We start from the raw sequence: 18644 nt of genomic DNA, 5'->3' as shown, positions 1-18644 counted from the left end.
CCCCCCTGCACTTCAAGGGACGATGAGGAATGCAGAAATCCAGCACTTTTCAACGAGTCTGACGTGCTGCTCCTGCCCTGACATTAATTTTGAGTGGAAAGGGAGAGGGGCAAATTCTGACTTTTTTGCCCAAAGTCTCCAACATTTTGACCAAATAACTTCCAGCTTTGGCTCAGCGTTTTAAGGCAAGTCCTTTCCGAGACAGACTAGGAGAGGCAAAGGTGCACTATCGAGGATTTATTGCAGTCTACCACAAACGATGCTCTGTTAAATAATTTAGCAGAAAGTTTAACAGGTACATGTAGTCACAAACACTTACGCTTGCAGTGCTGCAGTTATCCCCAATTTACACTCATTTAGGGGAAAAAAAAAAAAAAAAAAAAAAAAAAAAAAAAAAAGGAATTTCTGTGGGGTGAAGAGAACCAGCTGTCTTCTGGCACTGACTCCTCCATCCCTGCACTGACTTGGGTGCAGTCAAACTGCAGTCAAACTAGGTGCAGGTGCTTTACTAGGACAAGTATTTCCCCTGGAAACAGGATTTAATGATGTATTTACCAGTCAGACACAAACAGTTACAGCAGACAGCACATCAGAGCAAAGCTTATTCTCCTAATTGGAATATCTAAAATAAACTCCGCGTAAAGGCGTAATTGCATTTGCAGAGCAGGGAGCGATAGGGAAGGGTGCGTTTTGCTGCGCTGGTCTAATTAATTTGGTACGAGTTGAGCAGGGAGATGAGGCCCCAGGGACTTGTTGGGCTGGCCCATTAACGTCGTGTTCCAGCCCAAGGAGTTGGGGGGAGCTGGAAGCAGCATCTGATCCCCAGCTCCCTCCTTCCTCCGCGTGGCCATTAACCCCGGCTCGTCCCAGAGCCACTTTAGGGCTGGCCATCAGCTGGACACGGAGCACAACGCTCAGAGCTTCGACTGGGAGCCGATCGATACCTCCAGATAGGCAGCAGCCCTAAAAACACCAGCTCACTGACCTGCAAATTGAAGTTACTTTATTGATGTGGCTAAGAAAGCATCAACATGCAGCTGAATATGGACTCTTTCCCCTTTTTTGACAGCAACCCTGAACTATTTTTCTAGAACCACCCAATATAAATTAATTTTCATTAAACTGCATATATAACTAAAGAAAAGTGATCTTCTGCTTTAAATTAATCCCTCTCAGCAACTACTTCCAGCAACACAACCATGGTGTCAAATAGACCACAGAGATGTCATCACAGGAGTCAGATGTGCTACTCAAGACCTGTGTTAATGCAGAAGATGTCACACTTTGCCTTAAATTGGCTATGCACTAATCTGCAACAGTGACCTGGCCCTGCTCACACACTCTTCTCCTCCAAATTCACTTTTTTAAGCACAGAATTAAGGCAGAAGAACAGCCACAGAGATATTTTTTTTCAGACTAAGACGCACTCGGCTCTGCAGAGCCCCAAGCAGAAGGTATTAAGAATGGTTCGAAGCAAGCACGGCGCTTTTTAGAAGCCGTATAGCAAACATTAAGACGGGTCTGGCTCCTGTGAAAATCGCTATGGCACACATTAGGCTGAGCTGTTAGGAGTAAATTGCTTCTCTGCATACTGCAATTGAGACCATGCAGGAAAAAAAATGAAGGCTACGTAGTATTTTACACGGCCGTAAACACCAGGGGAAATAAAACATCTTTCTCTAAGGTGTAGCTTCCAATACAAAAAGCTCTTATTCAAAACAGTCCTTCCTCATCTCCACAGAGAAAAGGCTTTCCAAGTGCTGAGTGCCTTTTAGGGAGGGGAGAATAAATAACATTCCGCATAAAGTCATCGTGGCCATCACTTCTGGCTGCAATCAAGAAGTAAAACACAACTTTTTTTTTCTTTATTAATAAAAAAACCTCCTGTCCTGGAGATTGTTTTCCCTCCAGGACTCAAGGAGTGACCAACATGTGTCTGATGCATCTGGTGAGGGGCTCACGTCTCGGGGAGGGGAAGAAAATCAGGGCAGTGCACAGCTTCCCTTGCCATCAGAGGAGAAACGGAGCCCTCCCAGGACCAGAGCCCTTCCACCTTCTGCTTTGTGACTTTTTTGACCCTAGCACCCAAATTTGCCACCCCAACCCAGTCTGTGGTGGCCTCTCCCCAGGCTATTTCTTGTCTCCCCACATCCCAGCAGAGGGGCAGGAAACCCTTGCTCCACAGCTCCCCGCTGCTATTCCAGCATTAGGTGATGGTGCTTCATATTCCCAAACTGTCTGAGTAACCTGCTGCCCGGGATTAGGGCCCCTCCTTGTAAAGAAAGGAGCAGGAAGAGCTTGGATCTGTGACCTGCAAGCCCACAGTTCAACAAAACTAACACAAACCATTACTGGCACCTGTAAGTGTCCTTTTTCCCCACAGCACCCACATCCACTTTGAAAGATTTCTGCAGAACCAGAGTCTGCGAGCAGACCACAGCCACACAAAGCCCTGCAGCTGCTTTTTTTTTTGTTGTTGTTGTTTGTTTTTTTTTTAAATAAAACAGTTGCCTGAAACCCACAGAACTGTGTTACCAACACCTCTTCAGTGCACGGAGGATTTCTTTGCAAGCCACCCACTGACAATTTCTGCAGAAAGTTTTCTTCCCACAGAACACCAGGAAAAACAACGCCAAGATATCTGGTGGGGGGGCTCAGCACCTTGCAGCAGCACAAAGCCCAGGCTCCTCATCATCTCCATCAGCGCTAATTACGATGTCATCTCCCAGAGCACAGGCCACAAGGATTTCCAAACCAGCGAGCCACGGAGAACAGGGTGGGAAGGAGTGAAACAGAAATACGTCCTGGCTAATAGACACTAAAGACATTAAACCCCAAAGAAAGGTGACAGAAGGAGCTTTATGCTAGACTCAGGCGCTGTGGGACACACCAGCACAGTCACAGCACCAACTCCATGTGCGACACACCAGGAGAGGTGTGCAGACCCTTCTCCTCCTCCATGCAGGTTTGGGGACCCAGCCCCAGCACAAACCATTTCGTCTTTTATTTTACTTCATTACGATGACTGCATCAACCCCAAAGCATTTACCGAGTACAACTGGGATAATCTGAGCTCTCATCTTCCTGCTTCGTCCCTGGACGGGTGGCAGTGCCAAAGCCAGTGCCACCAGCCCCAAGGACCAGCACCTTCCCCTTGGAAAAGTGAAGCATGAACCCTGGGGCAGCTTTCAGAAGCCACAGTGAGTTTCCCTCAAGCCAGGGGAGTCTCCTTAGAGAGAGGAGACGGCCGGCAGCCCTTCCTCCTGCTCCTCGTGCTTCTATTTACAGACAGGAGGGGAAGAAACCTGGCAAAGGAAAGCTGCCATTAGCAGCAGGAGCAGCACAACCACAGTACTCAGAGGACCTAAGAAGGAAAAAAAAAAAGGCATACATCCCCTGAAGTGTTCCTACGAAAGTCTGAGGTCACCCTGAGGGTTTCAGGAGCAGCCCATGGAGCCTGGCACTGCCACCAGGACGGAGCCCCCGGTGCCACCACGGCTGGTACCGAGATGCCACTGCCCCTGCCAGGGCACAGACAGCCCAGGCACAGCTCCAGCGAAACGAGGCGAGTCCCCAGGCGGTTTTATCCACATCTACTATTTTCTTTCATTTTTACGTTTTTCTGAGTAAAACACCAAGCGGGCGGAGGGAGGAGAAGCTCTCCGTTTATTCTTAAGCACTCAAACGTATGACAGAGGCAGGCTGCTAGCACGACAAAGGCAAACCCAAGCAGTTATTCAGTTACCTTCAGCACAACGACAAGTTAAATACCCCTTGTTGCAGACACCTGTACCGCTGCTGCCTTCATCCTGCCACGTGGAAGCTCCTCCTGCCACAGCAGCACACAAATCACAGAAATCACACAAATCACAGCCCTGTGCGGTGAATAACAGGTTTCTGTGAGCGGTAACACCACCCGATGCCTTGCCTTTATTACACCAGAGCTTCACACCATCGCACTGTTATTAGAACTGTCTGTCTCAAAAAAAAAAAAAAAAAAAAAAGTCTATTTGAGCAGCTCCTCCTACCTCACCTGCTTGGAGAGGTCCTACCCTTCGGTTTAATACCCATGCGAATAAAAAGCCTCATCTTTGGCAAGTTCCTCCCTCGGTGGAATCACAATGCTGCTTTGCACTGCTCAAACCTTTATTCTCACCCATTTTATTCACACCAAGTCCAACCAGACATTTCACAGTTCATCCCACTTCAGATTATTTTTCTCCATGCTTATAGGAGAGAGGAGTTCTCGTTTCACTGGCTTTTGGTGGCAGACCCCAAAGCTGAAGGTGTTCCCCTCCTTGCCCCCCTTTTATTTTAATCTTACAAGGAGTGGAATTCCGCACAGCACCACCCATTGTTCAGTAATCATCCTGCTTTATAAATTTTAAAACTTGCTTGTTTTAAATTGGCTTTCAAGTTTATGAGACTTCAGAGAGCACTTCAATCGCGTTTTCATGCGTTTCCCCCAAAGTAGCGAAAGCAACAACGTCAGCGCCTGTTTGTCTGTCTTCCCTTAAGGAAAAAATAAATCCTCGCATCACAGGACGCCGGGAGCTGGCTCTTCTGGAAGAGCACCAGGGAGGAAAAGTCACAGAGACACGGTTTCATTGCGTGCATCAAGTCAGTCCTCAGTGGCGAGCTCAGCGGGCAGCAGGGAGGGAGCCAAGCCACGGCTCCGCGCTGGGAGGGCAGCACCAAGGGTGGGTTTAGCCCCACCAGGGAGACGTAGAGACCTCAGGAAGAGCCAAAAGCAGGCAGAAGTACTCTTGGAAGCACTGGAACAAAGGACACTTCGCTCTTAAATTTACATCAGGAGCCCATAGAGCAGCACTGGCCTTTTCCATCACAAAGGAGCAGATTTTGTTCGCGCTGCCAAAACCACCAGGAAATATGAAAATGCAATGAGGCTTCATCTTCCATCAACAAATTCATTTTTTTTTTCTATAGACTTTCACCCATCCTGGCAGCTGTATGCTAATTTCCCCACAGCTCTGCTTGATTATCACTTGGAACAGATGTTGCGGGCGCTCCGAAATGGGGAGGTTACAAAAACCATTAACCTAGCCCAGCAGCCAGGCTGGGCAGCCAGCGGCTGCAGCTGGCACTTGCTGACAAGGGGAAGGGCTCAGCCCCATCCTGCTGCCGAGTTTCCTCCACCCCAGCACCCCAACAGCAGCCATGGGATCAAAACTCATCAATGGAAACACCTCGGATATCGTCTGTAAGGCAGAGACGAGCAGATCAAAGCAGATGCGATTTATCCACCTGTTCCGAAACTCAGGGAAATTACCTGCTAGATCCCCACAGGTTTTAAAAACTTGGGCGCTAACATGGATACAATGACTTTTATTTTTTGGAGGTGCCTGTCTTTTGTGCGCATGCAAACAAAGTCTTTTCAGCCGCAGATAAATCCAGCCGCCAAAGGTTTAGCGCTCCCCACGGAGTTGGTTTCTCCGGTGCAGCCCAGTGTGGCTCCTGGAGTAATTAATGCCAGAATCTGTTTATGACCTTTGAATAAATTGTTCTTTTCTGAAGGGAAAGCTGTTAAACATGTTAGCAAATATAATTAAGAAGTAAGGGGGAGCTGGAGGGGGGGGGACAAAAATCTGGAATTAAATCTCTCTAATTAGAAATGCTTATTGCAACAACCTGGCTAAAAAAAAAGACTCGAGCAGACACTGTAGCTTCATTAAGGCTTCCTTATTATGCTTTCTGAGATAACCAAGGTGTCAATACAAGGGAAGTTTACTTCTAACCTTTGTGACCCCTAAGAAAAATGCTCCTCAGCGTGGGTAAAGCTTGGTGACGTGCACCCAGACACGCAAGAGGCTGCAGAGCCCTCCAGCCAGGGCTGAGCCAAGCCTCCTTCCAGCCCCGCTGTCCCAGCCAGGGCTGCCTTATCGTGGCTTTATCTCTTCTCCTTCACAGCCTCTGACCACCGCTGCTGTTTGTGTTGCAAGGAACAGGTTTTGCTTCCAAGTGCAGAGGACATTCCACCAAGTTGGCCTCCCCTCGGACCAGGTTCCCACCAGGAGACGCCGGTTGCACCACGCAGATCAGTACCGTGCCGAGCAGCTGGGAAGCAGCAGGGATTAGATGTGGGAAACGTCCTGACTCCATCGGTACGAGCACCTCCACCACTGGAGAAACCAAAACTCAATGCACGAAGGGATTAAAGTTAAACAAGAGCTGTGCCAGGCCACTCAGCTCCCGGCCTTCGCGCCCTTGCTGCTGCCTGAGCACGCAGGGCGATTCGCAGCTGGCAAGACAGCGAGATGCTGGGTTTTGTTTTAAAGCTTTAGACTCTGGTTTTACAAAGAATGTTTGCTCTGGAGCGGGACGGGCTCCTGCATCTCCAGCTGGTTTCGCAAGCGGACGCCGGATGAATCACGCCGGTGGCAGGGAGAGCTGAGAGGAGCAGGGGCAGGTGGTGCCGGGAGGCTGCCCTGGGAACATCACCTCCTGGCTCCCTGCTCCAGCCCCTGCAAACCTCACGCCTCGCTCACATTTCATGTCCTGCAACTCCGCATGGAAAAATCCAGCCTTGTGGAGGGAGCTGGGCAGAGATCTCACGCCCGGGCTCCCTACCACTGCCAGCACCAGTTACAAAGCCAGGTTTCACCGCACAGAGCAGGCATGTACAGAAGAGGTGTGCAGGGAAATCCCTGCTCCTCGCCAGCGGCCCCAGCCCAGCCAGCACTGAGCAGGCTCAAAAAAATAAATCCTTGCTGGCCAGCACCTCGGGGCTGTGCCCTGCTCAGCAGCAATTCCCAGAAAACAGCTCAAAGCTTTGCAGCAGCAACAGAACAGGAAAATTGAAGATTGTCTCTCTCTCCACATATATATATATAAACCCTCTTGAAAGCAACATCCTAGGTTCGCTATAAGTTTGATTTTGTTCTCTGTTTAAAGTCACAATTCTCCCACAGCTCTTTGAGATGAGACTTGCGCTCCCCCCCACACTCCTCGTGGCTTACCAACAACTTTCCTGGAAGATCACTCACATGTGAAAGTGCTTCCCATAAACACAAAGGGTCTCCATACACACACAAGCCTGCCCCAGATGCTGTACACATTTCCTGTCCCGGGGACATGCCATTCAGCATGGGGGTTGCAGTGTTTAACGCACTCCAGCTCTTCAGAGGAAATTATATGGATATGTACAAGGCATATATGGATGTGTAAGATATGGATGTGTATAATCTTCCCCATTCTTGCTGGGTCTGCTGCCAAGATGAGCCCAGCCTCCCAGGAGCAGGGGTCTGCTCTAAGGAAATGCTGTATCCTTGCATGAACTCGGATGCTCCCGGCACAGCTGCGAACACTCCAAGTACCTGATAAACCCAAAGCAGCCAAACAGCCTGTCCTAGAAAACAACAACAGCTCCTAAAGCGGGTCTCGGGTCAGAGCAGCTTGGGGAATGCATGCTCAGACAGGGTGCTGCTGATCCTGAGCAAGGCGCAGCAATGGGGCTTCCCCACAGGGACCGGGGAGCTTGCCCCATCCGTGGGTCCCAGAGCGGGGATGGATGCTGTGCTCAAGGCTTGGGCACATGCCTGTTTTCCATGCGGCCAGATACTTTTGTCATGCACATGAGTTCTGGGGATTTAACGGCTAATTCTGTGTCTGCAGCAGCAAACACAAATCACTTCTCCCGCTCCTCCCCTTCTCGATCCGCAGCCTGCTCTGCTCCCCGCTCAGCCCCTTTCACAGACCAGATGTTCCATTTAGCAGCAAGCCACTATAAAACACAGCAAAAGATATGAACGCTATAAAAAGGCCAATTTACTCCCCCCCTCCATCAGCATTAAAGCATACGCTCCAAGAGAAAGAGCAAATTTCCTCTATAGGAACTCCTTAACCTCTCCCATCCATCAAGGCAGAGCCAGGCCCTGCCGCAGGGGAGCACAGGGACTCGGGCAGGGCTGGCAGCTGAGCCCAAGGGGCATGAACCCCCCCGACCCCACACCGCTCTTATCACACCCCAGCACAGCTCTCAGCATCTGCATCCACCGTGCCAGGTTCAGCCCTGGGTCAGCCGCCAGCACGGGCTGATGCTGTTCCCGAGCAGGGTGCGCAGGGCGCCGTGCGAAATTGGAGATGCTGCCCGGGTCCAGCAGAGCTGGCAAACCCAATCCGGAGACGTCGAGCGGTGTCACGGCAAATAAAGGCTGATGGCCAGCTGGGTCTCCGCTGCAGACAGCGCTGCACAGCCCGCGGAGGAGGGGGGGAGCTCGCTGGATCGCACCAGCGAGGAGCCAAGTCAGGATATGACTCAGGTCGGTGGCTTTCCAAGAAGGCAAAGGAGGATCTTCCAGCCCAAGGCTCGCTGTCCAGACAGGGCAGTCCCACGGGTTGTGAAACAAGAATAGACCCCGCGTTATCTCTTGCCACCCAAGCGACAGCGTTAGGCGGAAGAGAGACAATGGGATGGCCGCATCCTTTGTTTTGGGACGGAAAGGGCTGCCAGCCCTCAAATCGGGTCGAGACAACTGCTGCGGGCACTTCAGAAGGAGAATGACCCTGAAAAGCAGCGGTGTTCCAAAACACCTTCCATGGGGCTTCTTACACAGCCTGGGAATTTCTAGGGCTGATGTACCACTCCTCAGCAATTTCTCCCAGAGGAGTTTTTCTTCCAGAGTAACCTGGCTTTACTCCTAGACTCAGAATAGCATCCTGATCCCGTCTGAACCCGTACTTGTCCAGTTCTTTCTAGGATGCAGCCAGACTTGTGCAAGAACACCCTCTGACACAGATGGTCAGATGCTCCACTCACCCTGAGCTGAAAGCTTTTTGCAGGGACACATTTGTAACAGCTTTCTTAGCTATTATATTAATTATATTAATATTAAATTAATAGTATTGTATATTATTCTAATAACAAGGACCAAATCCATGAGGCTGGGCTAGTCCAGAACAGGGTCCTGGTCAAACATTCCTAGAAGGAGCAGCAGAAACATCCAGAGATAGGAAAGATTTCTATGATAGCCCCACACAGAGAAAGGAAAGGGGAAAAGAAAAATAACGCACACCTGTAGGGCAAGGTTTGCTACCCATACACAACGCCCACGCTCTGAGAAGGAGCAGCTCACGCTCACAGGGCTCAGCAGCTGCAGGGCCCCTGACACACCCCAGCTATAGGGGACCCCATAGGGGACCCGTGCAGGCAGTGCCCCAGCAGCAGCTCGCTGCTTCAGCACAGCCCCGGCCGAAAGCAGTCACGGAGGGTGGGGGACAAGGAGCGGCCGTGCTTGGGTTGTGTCATCGGATGAAGCACAGCCCTGAGCTGCAACCAAAGAAAACAGGAGGGGAGGGAAAAAAAAAAAAAAAAAGAAAAGTCATTTTTATTAGAAACAGACCTTTTTCAAGCTGGCTTGTTCATGAAGGAGAAACAACGCTGGGAAGAGGCATTTAATTAAAGCTGGGTTTGAAGTTGTTAAGTGCTGATTTTTATTAGGAGTTGCCCTAAAGAAAAAGGGAAGTCTTTCCCTCTCCTTACAGGAGAAGCATCAGAGGGAACAGCTTTGGATAAGAAAGCAAGGTACAAGGACGGGCAGAACAGTGAACAGCAGCATGTACAGGGGGGCTCAGCTGGGGACAGGGACCCGGTAGGCACAGGGACAGCTCTGCCCTTCAGCTGTGCCCTGAGGGGTGTCTGCAAGCCCACCTGGGCAGCCAAACCCCACCAGTTTTGGGACAGAGACCGGAGCTGTTCCCGGCATCGCAGGGCGCTGCCACCTCCCTGCAGCTTAGCCAGAAGGGCGAGGACGTGGGGGCTGCAGCATGGTAATGTGTGAGTCACCCCAATAAAACGCTCCAGTTCATCTCCTCGGGCTAACACCAACCCCAGAGAACAGCGGGGCTGACTCACAGCTCGCTGGCAGCGGGGACGAGCAGAGGCAGGGAGGGGGAGAGCTGCAGCCCCCCGGGCACGTCGGGGCTGAGGCTTTGCCAGGGGCTGGCACACATTGAGCCCTGCGGGTCTGGGGGGAGCCGAGCAGGGCACAGGCACCCACACAAGAACGGGTCACACCAGCAGTGGCACCAAGCAAGCACTTGGGGTGGGATCGGAGAAGCTGAGCAGCCAAAGGGACAAGCTGGATCTGATGGATCCAACCGAGGTCAGGGCTGGCATGAGGAAAGACAAAAAAAAAAAAATGCTCAAAGGAGGAGCATCCATGCTTATTTTATTTTTTTTTAAATAAAGTCTTTGATCCCTAGAGGTGTTGCCAAGCTCCCTGTACTCACCTGCCCTCCAAGCTGATCCTCCCCACCCAGCACACACACATCCCACAAAAGAGACAACCCCAATGCTCCCACCCCGAGCCCAGCCGTGTTCCCAGCTCTGGCATCTGTAGGGCTCTTGCACAGGAGAAAGACTGCAAGGTTTCAAAAATTAAAACAAAATCAGCCCTGCAAGACCTAAGTCTGAGAGGCTGCTTAAAGCAGGCTTGAGGGAATCCAAGTGGAGAAGCACAAATACTCAGACACTGGAGGAAAAAGGGTTGTCTCTTTAAGAACGGACAAAGCAGCAGATCAAAAATTTGCCCTGAGGTCAGTCTGAAGCAACATTTCTGTCCAGCCAAAAAGCCGGGTCCCTTCTGGCTCCCGAGGAGCTGAAGCAAGCAAAGGCTGCGGCCCCGCACCCACACCCCGCGATGCTCTGCCCCTCCGCTGGCCACCAACAGCCCAGCACGGCCACTGCCCTCACCTGTGGCATAACCAAAACCCCAGCTCACACCTTGCAGATCTTCTGCTGGAGCGAGCAACCTAATTCCTCACCCGACCTCACCCAAGCTGTTAGGTAAAGCAACTGCCAGCTGAGAAATTGCCAATTTCTGCCCCAAGGAACCAGCACCGAGGTAGCCCTCTCCCTGGTGGTACCCCCAGCACAAAGGGCCACCACCAAGGACACGTAAGCCAAGCGTTTGTTTGGTTATTTTTTATTTATTTATTTATTCTTACAGCTCCTCACCGTGCTGTTGGGACAGGAGGCAGCTTCCAAGCTCGGTCCCAGCCTGAAGAGGGACCGACAGCGACTGCTTTTTGGCTTTGTGCTTTGCAAGGCAGTTGTTCATTCAAGAGGCTGTTCCTGCGGTATTGAACACAGGTATTTAACCCTCATCAATCACTCCAGAGGGGAGGGGGAAGCTTTCCCTGCTCTTTATGCCTCTTGGCACAGCCAGCAGGATCCATCCGATGCTTTCCGTCACCTTCTGCCCCTGCAGAATACACACGGGCCTTCAGCCCCAGCTTCACTTTTACCTTACAACCTCACCAAACAGCAAGGAAGGGGTACCGCGAGGTTTTAGGGTGCTGTCTGACATCTCCTCCCAGAAACAGAGCAGGAGGCACGAAGGGGAGGACTACAATCAGTTCCTATTCACAAGGCGCTCACGAGTTTGGCCGTACAAAACAGAGCACCTTTTTCCCCCACACACACACACTTTGTAAAGCTCAGCACATCCGAACGGGAAGTCACCGAGACACAGTAAACAGCGAGATGTAATGAGGCCGTTTTTTTATAGCTGCTTTTGGAACCGAGCTCGGCTTCAAGGAGCGGAGAGTAAATAAAGAGCAAGGGGACCTGAGCAGGGTAAGCCTCGGGGTAGCTGCACCGAGGAGCTGGGAGAGGGGAAAGCTGAAGGTGTTTAGGGTTTCTTTTGGGTAGGAAAAACCCAGAAGCCCAGTATTACCATTTTGTTCAGGGGAATTACTCTCTGATCTGCAGAAAAGGGCTGGGCATTCCCGGAGCAGTGGCAGTAACTCACATGCTTGTTTGAGGCAGCCCCTGCTCACACAGCCCACCCAACCCCAATAACACACCTTATAGATAGCTATGATCGAGGTTCATGGAAGCAATTACAAGCATCCTAGTCATAAAGCCTCCAAGCAGCATGTTGGAGGTCCCAGAGCCTCGTGGCTAATTGCTGGTGCCCCGTGCACCAACACACCATCTCCGTACACCTGGGGGAAGCAGTTGCTACAAGCCACCTGCTCCCCCTTGTCGTGGCAAATGAACGCCCACATCATCAATAAACGGGACTTGGATAGCAAATTATTCCCATCCTCCGGAAAACAAACCGGCCTGGATGCCTCTGACAGCTCAGGCAGGTGCACGGTGTCACACGCATCCATCGGGGGAGGCAGTTGTCTGTGTCCTTCCCTAATGACAGCAAAACAGAGCAGTGGGCAGCCAAGTCATCACGCCAATTACGTCTGCTGTGTCTCATCAGTCTCAGGAGCCCTAATAAAACCTCCGGGCACTGCAGACCAAGATGGATTATCCACAGAGAGATGTCAATATGCAACAACAACCACCACCAATTCTTAATGAGCTGACCATTACTGCCAGCTTGACATCTCCACACACACAAATGGGCACATCAAATATATAGGGTTGCTTGATTTCAAGTATCTGGGAGATATTTAAGTGTCCAGGACAACCTCAAACGAAGGGCAAATGCAGCATACTAAGGAGAGCCTTCACCTTACAGCAAGGTGCATGATCAGACCCTAGAAGGGTACAGCTGCTTTGGTTGAAGTATGAACTTCCACCAGCCTAAATACACGTCGGGGTGTCAGCATCACAGCTGGTAGCATTGCCACAAGGTGCTCAGACAGCCAAGGAAGCTGGTTTGAGCTGCAAAGATATCTGGAGGAGCTGGTCCAGCCCTGGCAGGGTCTCTCTGCCCATGCCCCCACCTGCCCGGAGCAGCCTGCAGCAGGCCTTCCCCACCAGTGTCCTTGGCCCTCCTAGGGAGGATCAATTTTATCCGAGGAAAACAAAAGCAGCCTCGCCCAAACGTGCAATAAAAAGCCCTGCTGAACGCAAGTGAAGAGGCATTTAATTTGTATTTGACCAGAGACTTAACAAAATGATGATTCAGAGCCGATTATTGATGGGGATCTGCAGCTCGGAGCTCCCCACCCTGTTCATGGGACACGAGCACAGCTGAACCTCGGGGTGCCAGAGGTATCCCAGAGGGGAAGGGGGAGAGGAGCAGGGCTCTGGGAACATAGGGATGGGTACTGAGCGTTTGAGGGGTGCTACATCTGTTCTCCTTTGTGAATGTGAGGCCTCGCATTGCTCCCAGCTGGCTGAGAAGGCAGGTCAAATTACCCCCGAACCCGATCACAGGAACAGACATACCGATCAATAAGTACTGAGGGCAAGCACACCAGCCCGTTCCCCGCCTCGCCACAAACAGCCTCCATGGCTAAAGCAATTAGCAGAAATGAAGTTTTACTCCAGGCTCATCAGAAGTGGCCTCACACCCACTGGCTCTCCAAACAGAGCTGGGTTTTATCGCTGCTCTTTCTGCCCATCCCAGTGAAGGTTCAACAACTTTGGGCTGGCAGCACTTATCCTGCCCTGCTGAGACAACATCTCCTGCCTCTGGAATCAAGCAAAAAGCAAACCTGAGGTCACAGCCTGCTGGAGTTATTCATTAAACCCAAGGAGCTAAATCAACGAGTTAAATGAACGTAGCCTAGCATCAAGGAGAAAAGCACTGCTGTGCCCCGGCCTGAGCACCACAGCAGCATGGTGCACACATACAGCAAGGCTTCAGGAGGAAGGGGACACCAGGGCAACCCCACAGAAGGGAAGCAAACCCCTGCAGCCTGCTCCTTGCCGGCCTCGCCGTGCTGCACAGCCAGAGCCACGCTGCGACCGCACCACCTTTGATGGCTGAGAGTGAAAATAAGAGCCCTACAAATCAGTGCGGAGTGGGGAAGAATAGAAAACACACGACAGCGTCTGGGTCTTGGAGCAATTCTTTGCAGAGATGAGATTTCACCTCTGGCCTTTGAAGCGATGCTCGCCTCCCGCAGAAAGCTGTTTCTCATTACACACCTGCACAACCCCATTTAATTCACTCGGAAAGGTGGAGGACAGAACATCGCTGGGCGTTTTGAGTCTAGCACAAGTGTCTTGTCCCCTGGCATTTCCAGTGAATTAAAAAAAATAAAAATAATAAAAAAATCTCTTCTGCAGCCAGGCAAACAGCTGGTTAGCCAGCCCAGCCAGTCAGGCAAAATGCGCCTTCATAATCAAAAACAACCTCTGAAGTTTCAAGGCACACTCTGTCTTGCACATGCCAGCCCCTGTGTCTGAACACATCGCAGCTGTTTGACAAAAATCAGCTCCTGCCTTTTTTTTTTTTTTTGAGATTCAGCCCAGAGAAACCCAACCCCGTGCTGGTGGCTGCAGGGGGACACCGAGGGGTTGGGGGACACTGAGCCCAACCCCTGGGCAGGGCTCAGCACCCTCCTGTCCCCCCCCCAGGGCTGCAAACACAGGGCAAAGAGCAGCGAGATGCTCTGCCTTTAGCTGCCCTGGGGGAGAATTCCCAGCTTCAGGAACTGGGAGAGAAACATCGAGTGCCTAAGAGCACACGTGAAGGCTCGGGTCTAGGTGGATCAGCACGAGCTGAACCTCGCCGTAGCAGCCACTTCTCCACTGCTCTGCTTGCCTGACCACAAACGGGCTGCCCAAAGCCATCCAACCCCCCGAGCTCACTTCACGCTCTTCCTAAAGCCTGCAAGGCAGCTGGTGGTGCAGCAGAAAGCGATTTCAGCAACAGCTGGGCTGTAAACCCTCACCTCCAACAAGCAGCACCTGCCTCGGCAGCACAAGGCTCCTGACACAGGGGCTGCAGTCTAGGGCAGCTCCCCGTCCTTAAACCCCTGCCTATTTCCCCACGGGGCAAATATTAAACTGAAGTTCGGTTGTAGGACTCTGATGTGCCAGTCCCTGCACAAGTGCAGCTCCAGCGAGATGATTTACGGTCGGTAACATCAGCAGAAGGCAGTTTGATGGGTTTACAGCCTGGCGAGCCCAGAGGAAGCCCCGCAGCACTGTTCCACCCCGGGAAGAGCCCTCGGTGCACGCTGTTTCCCCATCACCAGCAGGTCCACGTGCCAGCAGGAGTGCTCACAGACAGAGCTGCCCTTTCACCCGCATGGTTGGGGTTTTCCACCCTGGCTGGCCATGGGATCAAGGTCTCCATCTCAGCTGCTCCTGTGCATGCGGCAAAACACGCTTTGGGCCCCAAAACACGGCTCAGTTTGGCGCCCAGCACCCTGCAGGCGAGCTGTCCTCACCCACAGCAGCTCCCCCAGTGCACGTGGCTGTGCTTTGCTGGCTGGGGAGCCACAAGGGCCACAAACCCACTGTTACCCTGAACAAAACTCTGAGAAAAAAAAAAAAAAAAAAAAGAAAAAAACACAGGGAAAGGCGCTTGTGGGTAGGTAGCGTGCTCGCACAGCAGAACTCCAGATAACGTTACGTTATTTATCTGTGAATGCTTTGACACCCAGATTCTCACATGCCCTCAAGACCAGGAAATTTCCCCTCCCTTTTTACCAAGCTCTGAGCTGTTCAAACAGGACAGCAGCTTCCCAGCTGCCCGTGGGCACGGCAGCTGCGGGGCCAGGGACGCACGGCCAGGTTTTGTTGGTTTCTCATCGATTTTCATTTCCCGATTTCCACGCAAATGCCGCGTGGCTCAGCACGCGGGAACACGGAGCGCTGCAAACCAGCCGGCCAGAGCCGATTTGGTGTTCAAGCATCCTTCCACTAAAACAATCCCAGATGGAAACACGCCCAGGGAGGGAACCCTAAAGCCTTAGGGTCACCCGACCCCAAATCCTGGTGGTGGGGAGCGCTGAGCCCAGCCCCACAGCACCATGCCCCCAGGTCCGGGGCAGGCTGGCAGAGCACCTGGGGAGTGTTTTCTTCTCGTTTTTGATCTTTTTGGGCAAACTTTTGCCCTTCGGGCCAGCAACCCTGCCAGGACAGCGCTCAGAGCGCCTCTCCTGCAGCGCATCAAAGCCAAACATAAGCCTCGAGAAAAGCCCTGGAAGTAACCACACCAGCCTCATCCCGGCCGTGCTGGCTGCTTTTGTTTCGAGAGGGCTATAAATATGGGGGGGGGGCACACACAGCCTGCCTTTTTCCCCGGGGCGGTTTCTCCCCCCCCCAGCCCCCTTGTGCAGCCGCTGCCGGCTTCCCAGCGCTGAGCCCCGGCGCTGGGGCTGAGCCTCGGGGTGCGGGGGGGTACGGGGCTGGGAGCTAAAATAGGGGGGTTGGGGGCTAAGGGCAGCAGGGGGGGCTAGAAAAAAAGCTCTACACACACACACACGCACACACACATACACACACCTATCCACGCCCGCACTCACTCATCCCACGAAGTTTTGCAAGAACAACACAAAGAGCCCTATACGCATACAACCACCCCCCCAAAAAAAAATTAAAAAATAAAAAAAATAAAAATCCAATGAATACCTGGGACATCTGGGGCCTGAAGTTGATGTCCTTGAGGTCGATGGAGCCGGGGGAGAGGTTGTGGAGCAGCTGGCACAGCAGCACCCCGTCCCGCAGCGCCTGCGCCAGGTCGAAGACCACCGCCGAGGGCCAGACCACCCGGTGGTTGGGGGGCAAAACTTTGCAGTCGATGAGCCAGCGGCCGCACTGCCTCCACTCCTCCATGGCCGCAGCCTTCCTCCTCCTCCTCCTCCTCCTCCTCCTCCTCCCTGCTCAGGGGCAGCGGGCGGTTGCCCGAGGGGCTGCTCCGCACCGCGCCGCCGCGCTACCGCCCCGCTCCATCGCCGCTCGCCGCCCGGGGAAGCATCGGCGGGGAGGAGGAGGAGGAGGAGGAGGAGGAGGAGGAGGAGGAGGAGGAGGAGGAAGGAGGAAGGAGGAGGAAGGGGAGGAGGGGGACGGCGCCGAGTTTTCCGGCGGAGGGCTGCCCCTGCCCCCGCTGCGGCCCCACCGCCGGGGCTAGGCGCGCCGCATCGGCCCGGGAACAAAGGGGCCGCCCCCGCGCAACTTCGTGTCCCCCCTCCCCGGCCCGGGGAAACTTGCTCCTGCTGCTGCTGCTGCTGCTGCTTTTGCTCCTTTTGCTGCTTTTGCTCCTGCTTTTGCTCCTCCTGAAGCTGCTGCTTCTGTTCCCGAAGCTGCTCTCGCTCCTGGTGCTGCTCCTGCTTTTGCTCCTGCCCCGGCCCCACCTGCACAGCCGCGGAGCTGGCGCTGGGGACGCCCCCGCTGCCGTCGCGGGTGGGAATTTGCTGCCCCCCCCCCCTCACCACCACCCCCGGGCCGAAGCCCCCGCCCCGCCGGGAGGAGCTCCCGGCCCGCCCCCGCCGCCCCTTTGTCTGCGGGAGCGCTGCACGCCTCCTTTCCTTCCCTTTTATTTTTTTTTTTATTTTCCCCTTTATTTTCTCTTTTTGCAACCCCCCGCTCCCTCCTCCTGCAGCTCCCCACTCCCCGTCCTGCTGCGGACCCCCCCCAGCCGCCCGCTGCTCCGCTCCCCCCCGGCCCTCGTTCGCATTTGGGGTCCCCAAGACCCTCCCCATTACCCTCCCGGCCCTCCCCCGAGCAGCCGCTGCTTTGTCTGGCTCCACGCTCCCCCTCTCCGGCTCGTGTTTGGGCTGCAAATACTGCAGGGGAGATGTTTAACCCAAACAAGCGATCGTGTTCCTTGACTTTCAAACACGAAGACAACTCCTATAATTAATTACCAGCGTATTTATTGCAAACCTCAACTCTTGGCCATTAACTCCTTGGCAGCAAACTCCTGAAAATCTCTAATTTTCCCTCGGTGGCTCCCATCCAAATCAGCACACTTCAGAGCAGCCTCTTTTCAAATCTGGTCTGAGTTTTCTTTGGAGATCCTCTCCCAAGAGTTTGTCAATTAATTTTCGTCCTGGCTTTCCAGATAGCCAACACCGGAAGCCGAGGCTGGGACGAAGGGAAGCTATTAACCTGGATGTCAAACAAATGCAACGCTAATCTCTTCCAAATGTAGCCAAGTGGAGATAAAGAAGAAAGAGCAACTCTGCTGGCATGACCCTTCGCTTCCAGGATGGGAAGGAAGATCTCTGTAAAGAATTAAAAACAATTGTTTGATATTCCAAGGACAGTTTGGCGAAGCTTTTTTATTTTTTTATTTTTTTATTTTTTTATTTTTTTTTAATAGCACGGGAAGTGCTTCTTTTAGCCTGATGTGCTGGCGCTCGGTCTGCCCCCGGTCTGGCTGTGTGCAGTGTCTGGTGCACCTCTGGCAGGGCAGGATGGGTGCGAGTATAAACGGAGAGGGAGCAGCATCCCTGTGCCCCGGCCTCGCAATCAGAGCTGTGCCCTGCCCTGGGTGTAGTGGGGAGCATGCTGATCTGCAGCTCCCCGTACCCTGCGGAGGTGATTTCTCTCCATAACTTTCTCATTCCTGAAGTTCACCATTAAGCCTCTCTGCCTGGGCTCCAGCAGCACCCAGTGGGCAGGAGTCACGCAGCCATTGAAAGGCGTGGAGTCCTGCCAGGGATAATTTTGGGTCACTGAGCCCTAGTCTGCCCTGTGAGATCAGGTCTGTAGGTAGAGGGCTACAGAGGAGTTTATTATATGCGTATAATTAAAGCTGCTTGCTATGGCCTGGCTTTTTTTACTGCATAATAAAACCCCTGCTTGGCCCTCGGACACTCAGGACCGATCGCTGCAGCTGCAAAGCCAGCATCTGCGTGGGAGGTGCTGAAGCAAGGACGCTTCTCACCCACCTCTGCAGCAGGAAAAACAGCTGATAGCAGGGATTTCTGAGAGGGGAAACAACTGGAAGGCAAGGCTCGGCGATGAGCATGCAGCC

The 18644-nt window shown here is 52.8% G+C and overlaps 2 protein-coding genes across 2 annotated transcripts in view; both read right to left on the bottom strand.

Annotated features, from left to right (window-relative positions):
• Nucleotides 1-17043, bottom strand: part of VAV2 (vav guanine nucleotide exchange factor 2) — a 123337-nt gene extending 106294 nt beyond the window's left edge. The window contains exon 1 of the mRNA XM_082775564.1: nucleotides 16295-17043. Coding sequence (XP_082631690.1) covers nucleotides 16295-16498 — 204 coding nt within the window. The 5' untranslated portion in view covers nucleotides 16499-17043. The remainder of the gene's footprint in view (nucleotides 1-16294) is intronic.
• A 544-nt stretch (nucleotides 17044-17587) lies between these two features.
• BRD3 (bromodomain containing 3) overlaps nucleotides 17588-18644 on the bottom strand; it is a 48233-nt gene continuing 47176 nt past the window's right edge. The window contains exon 16 of the transcript XR_014318793.1: nucleotides 17588-17889. The gene's annotated coding sequence lies outside the window, so the exon portion shown is untranslated. The remainder of the gene's footprint in view (nucleotides 17890-18644) is intronic.

Source organism: Aythya marila (genome assembly GCF_965140915.1).
Source record: "Aythya marila genome assembly, chromosome: 19".
NCBI lineage: Eukaryota > Metazoa > Chordata > Aves > Anseriformes > Anatidae > Aythya > Aythya marila.
The sequence above is the reverse complement of the archived record's forward strand: the minus strand, read 5'-3'. Positions and strand labels throughout refer to the sequence as shown.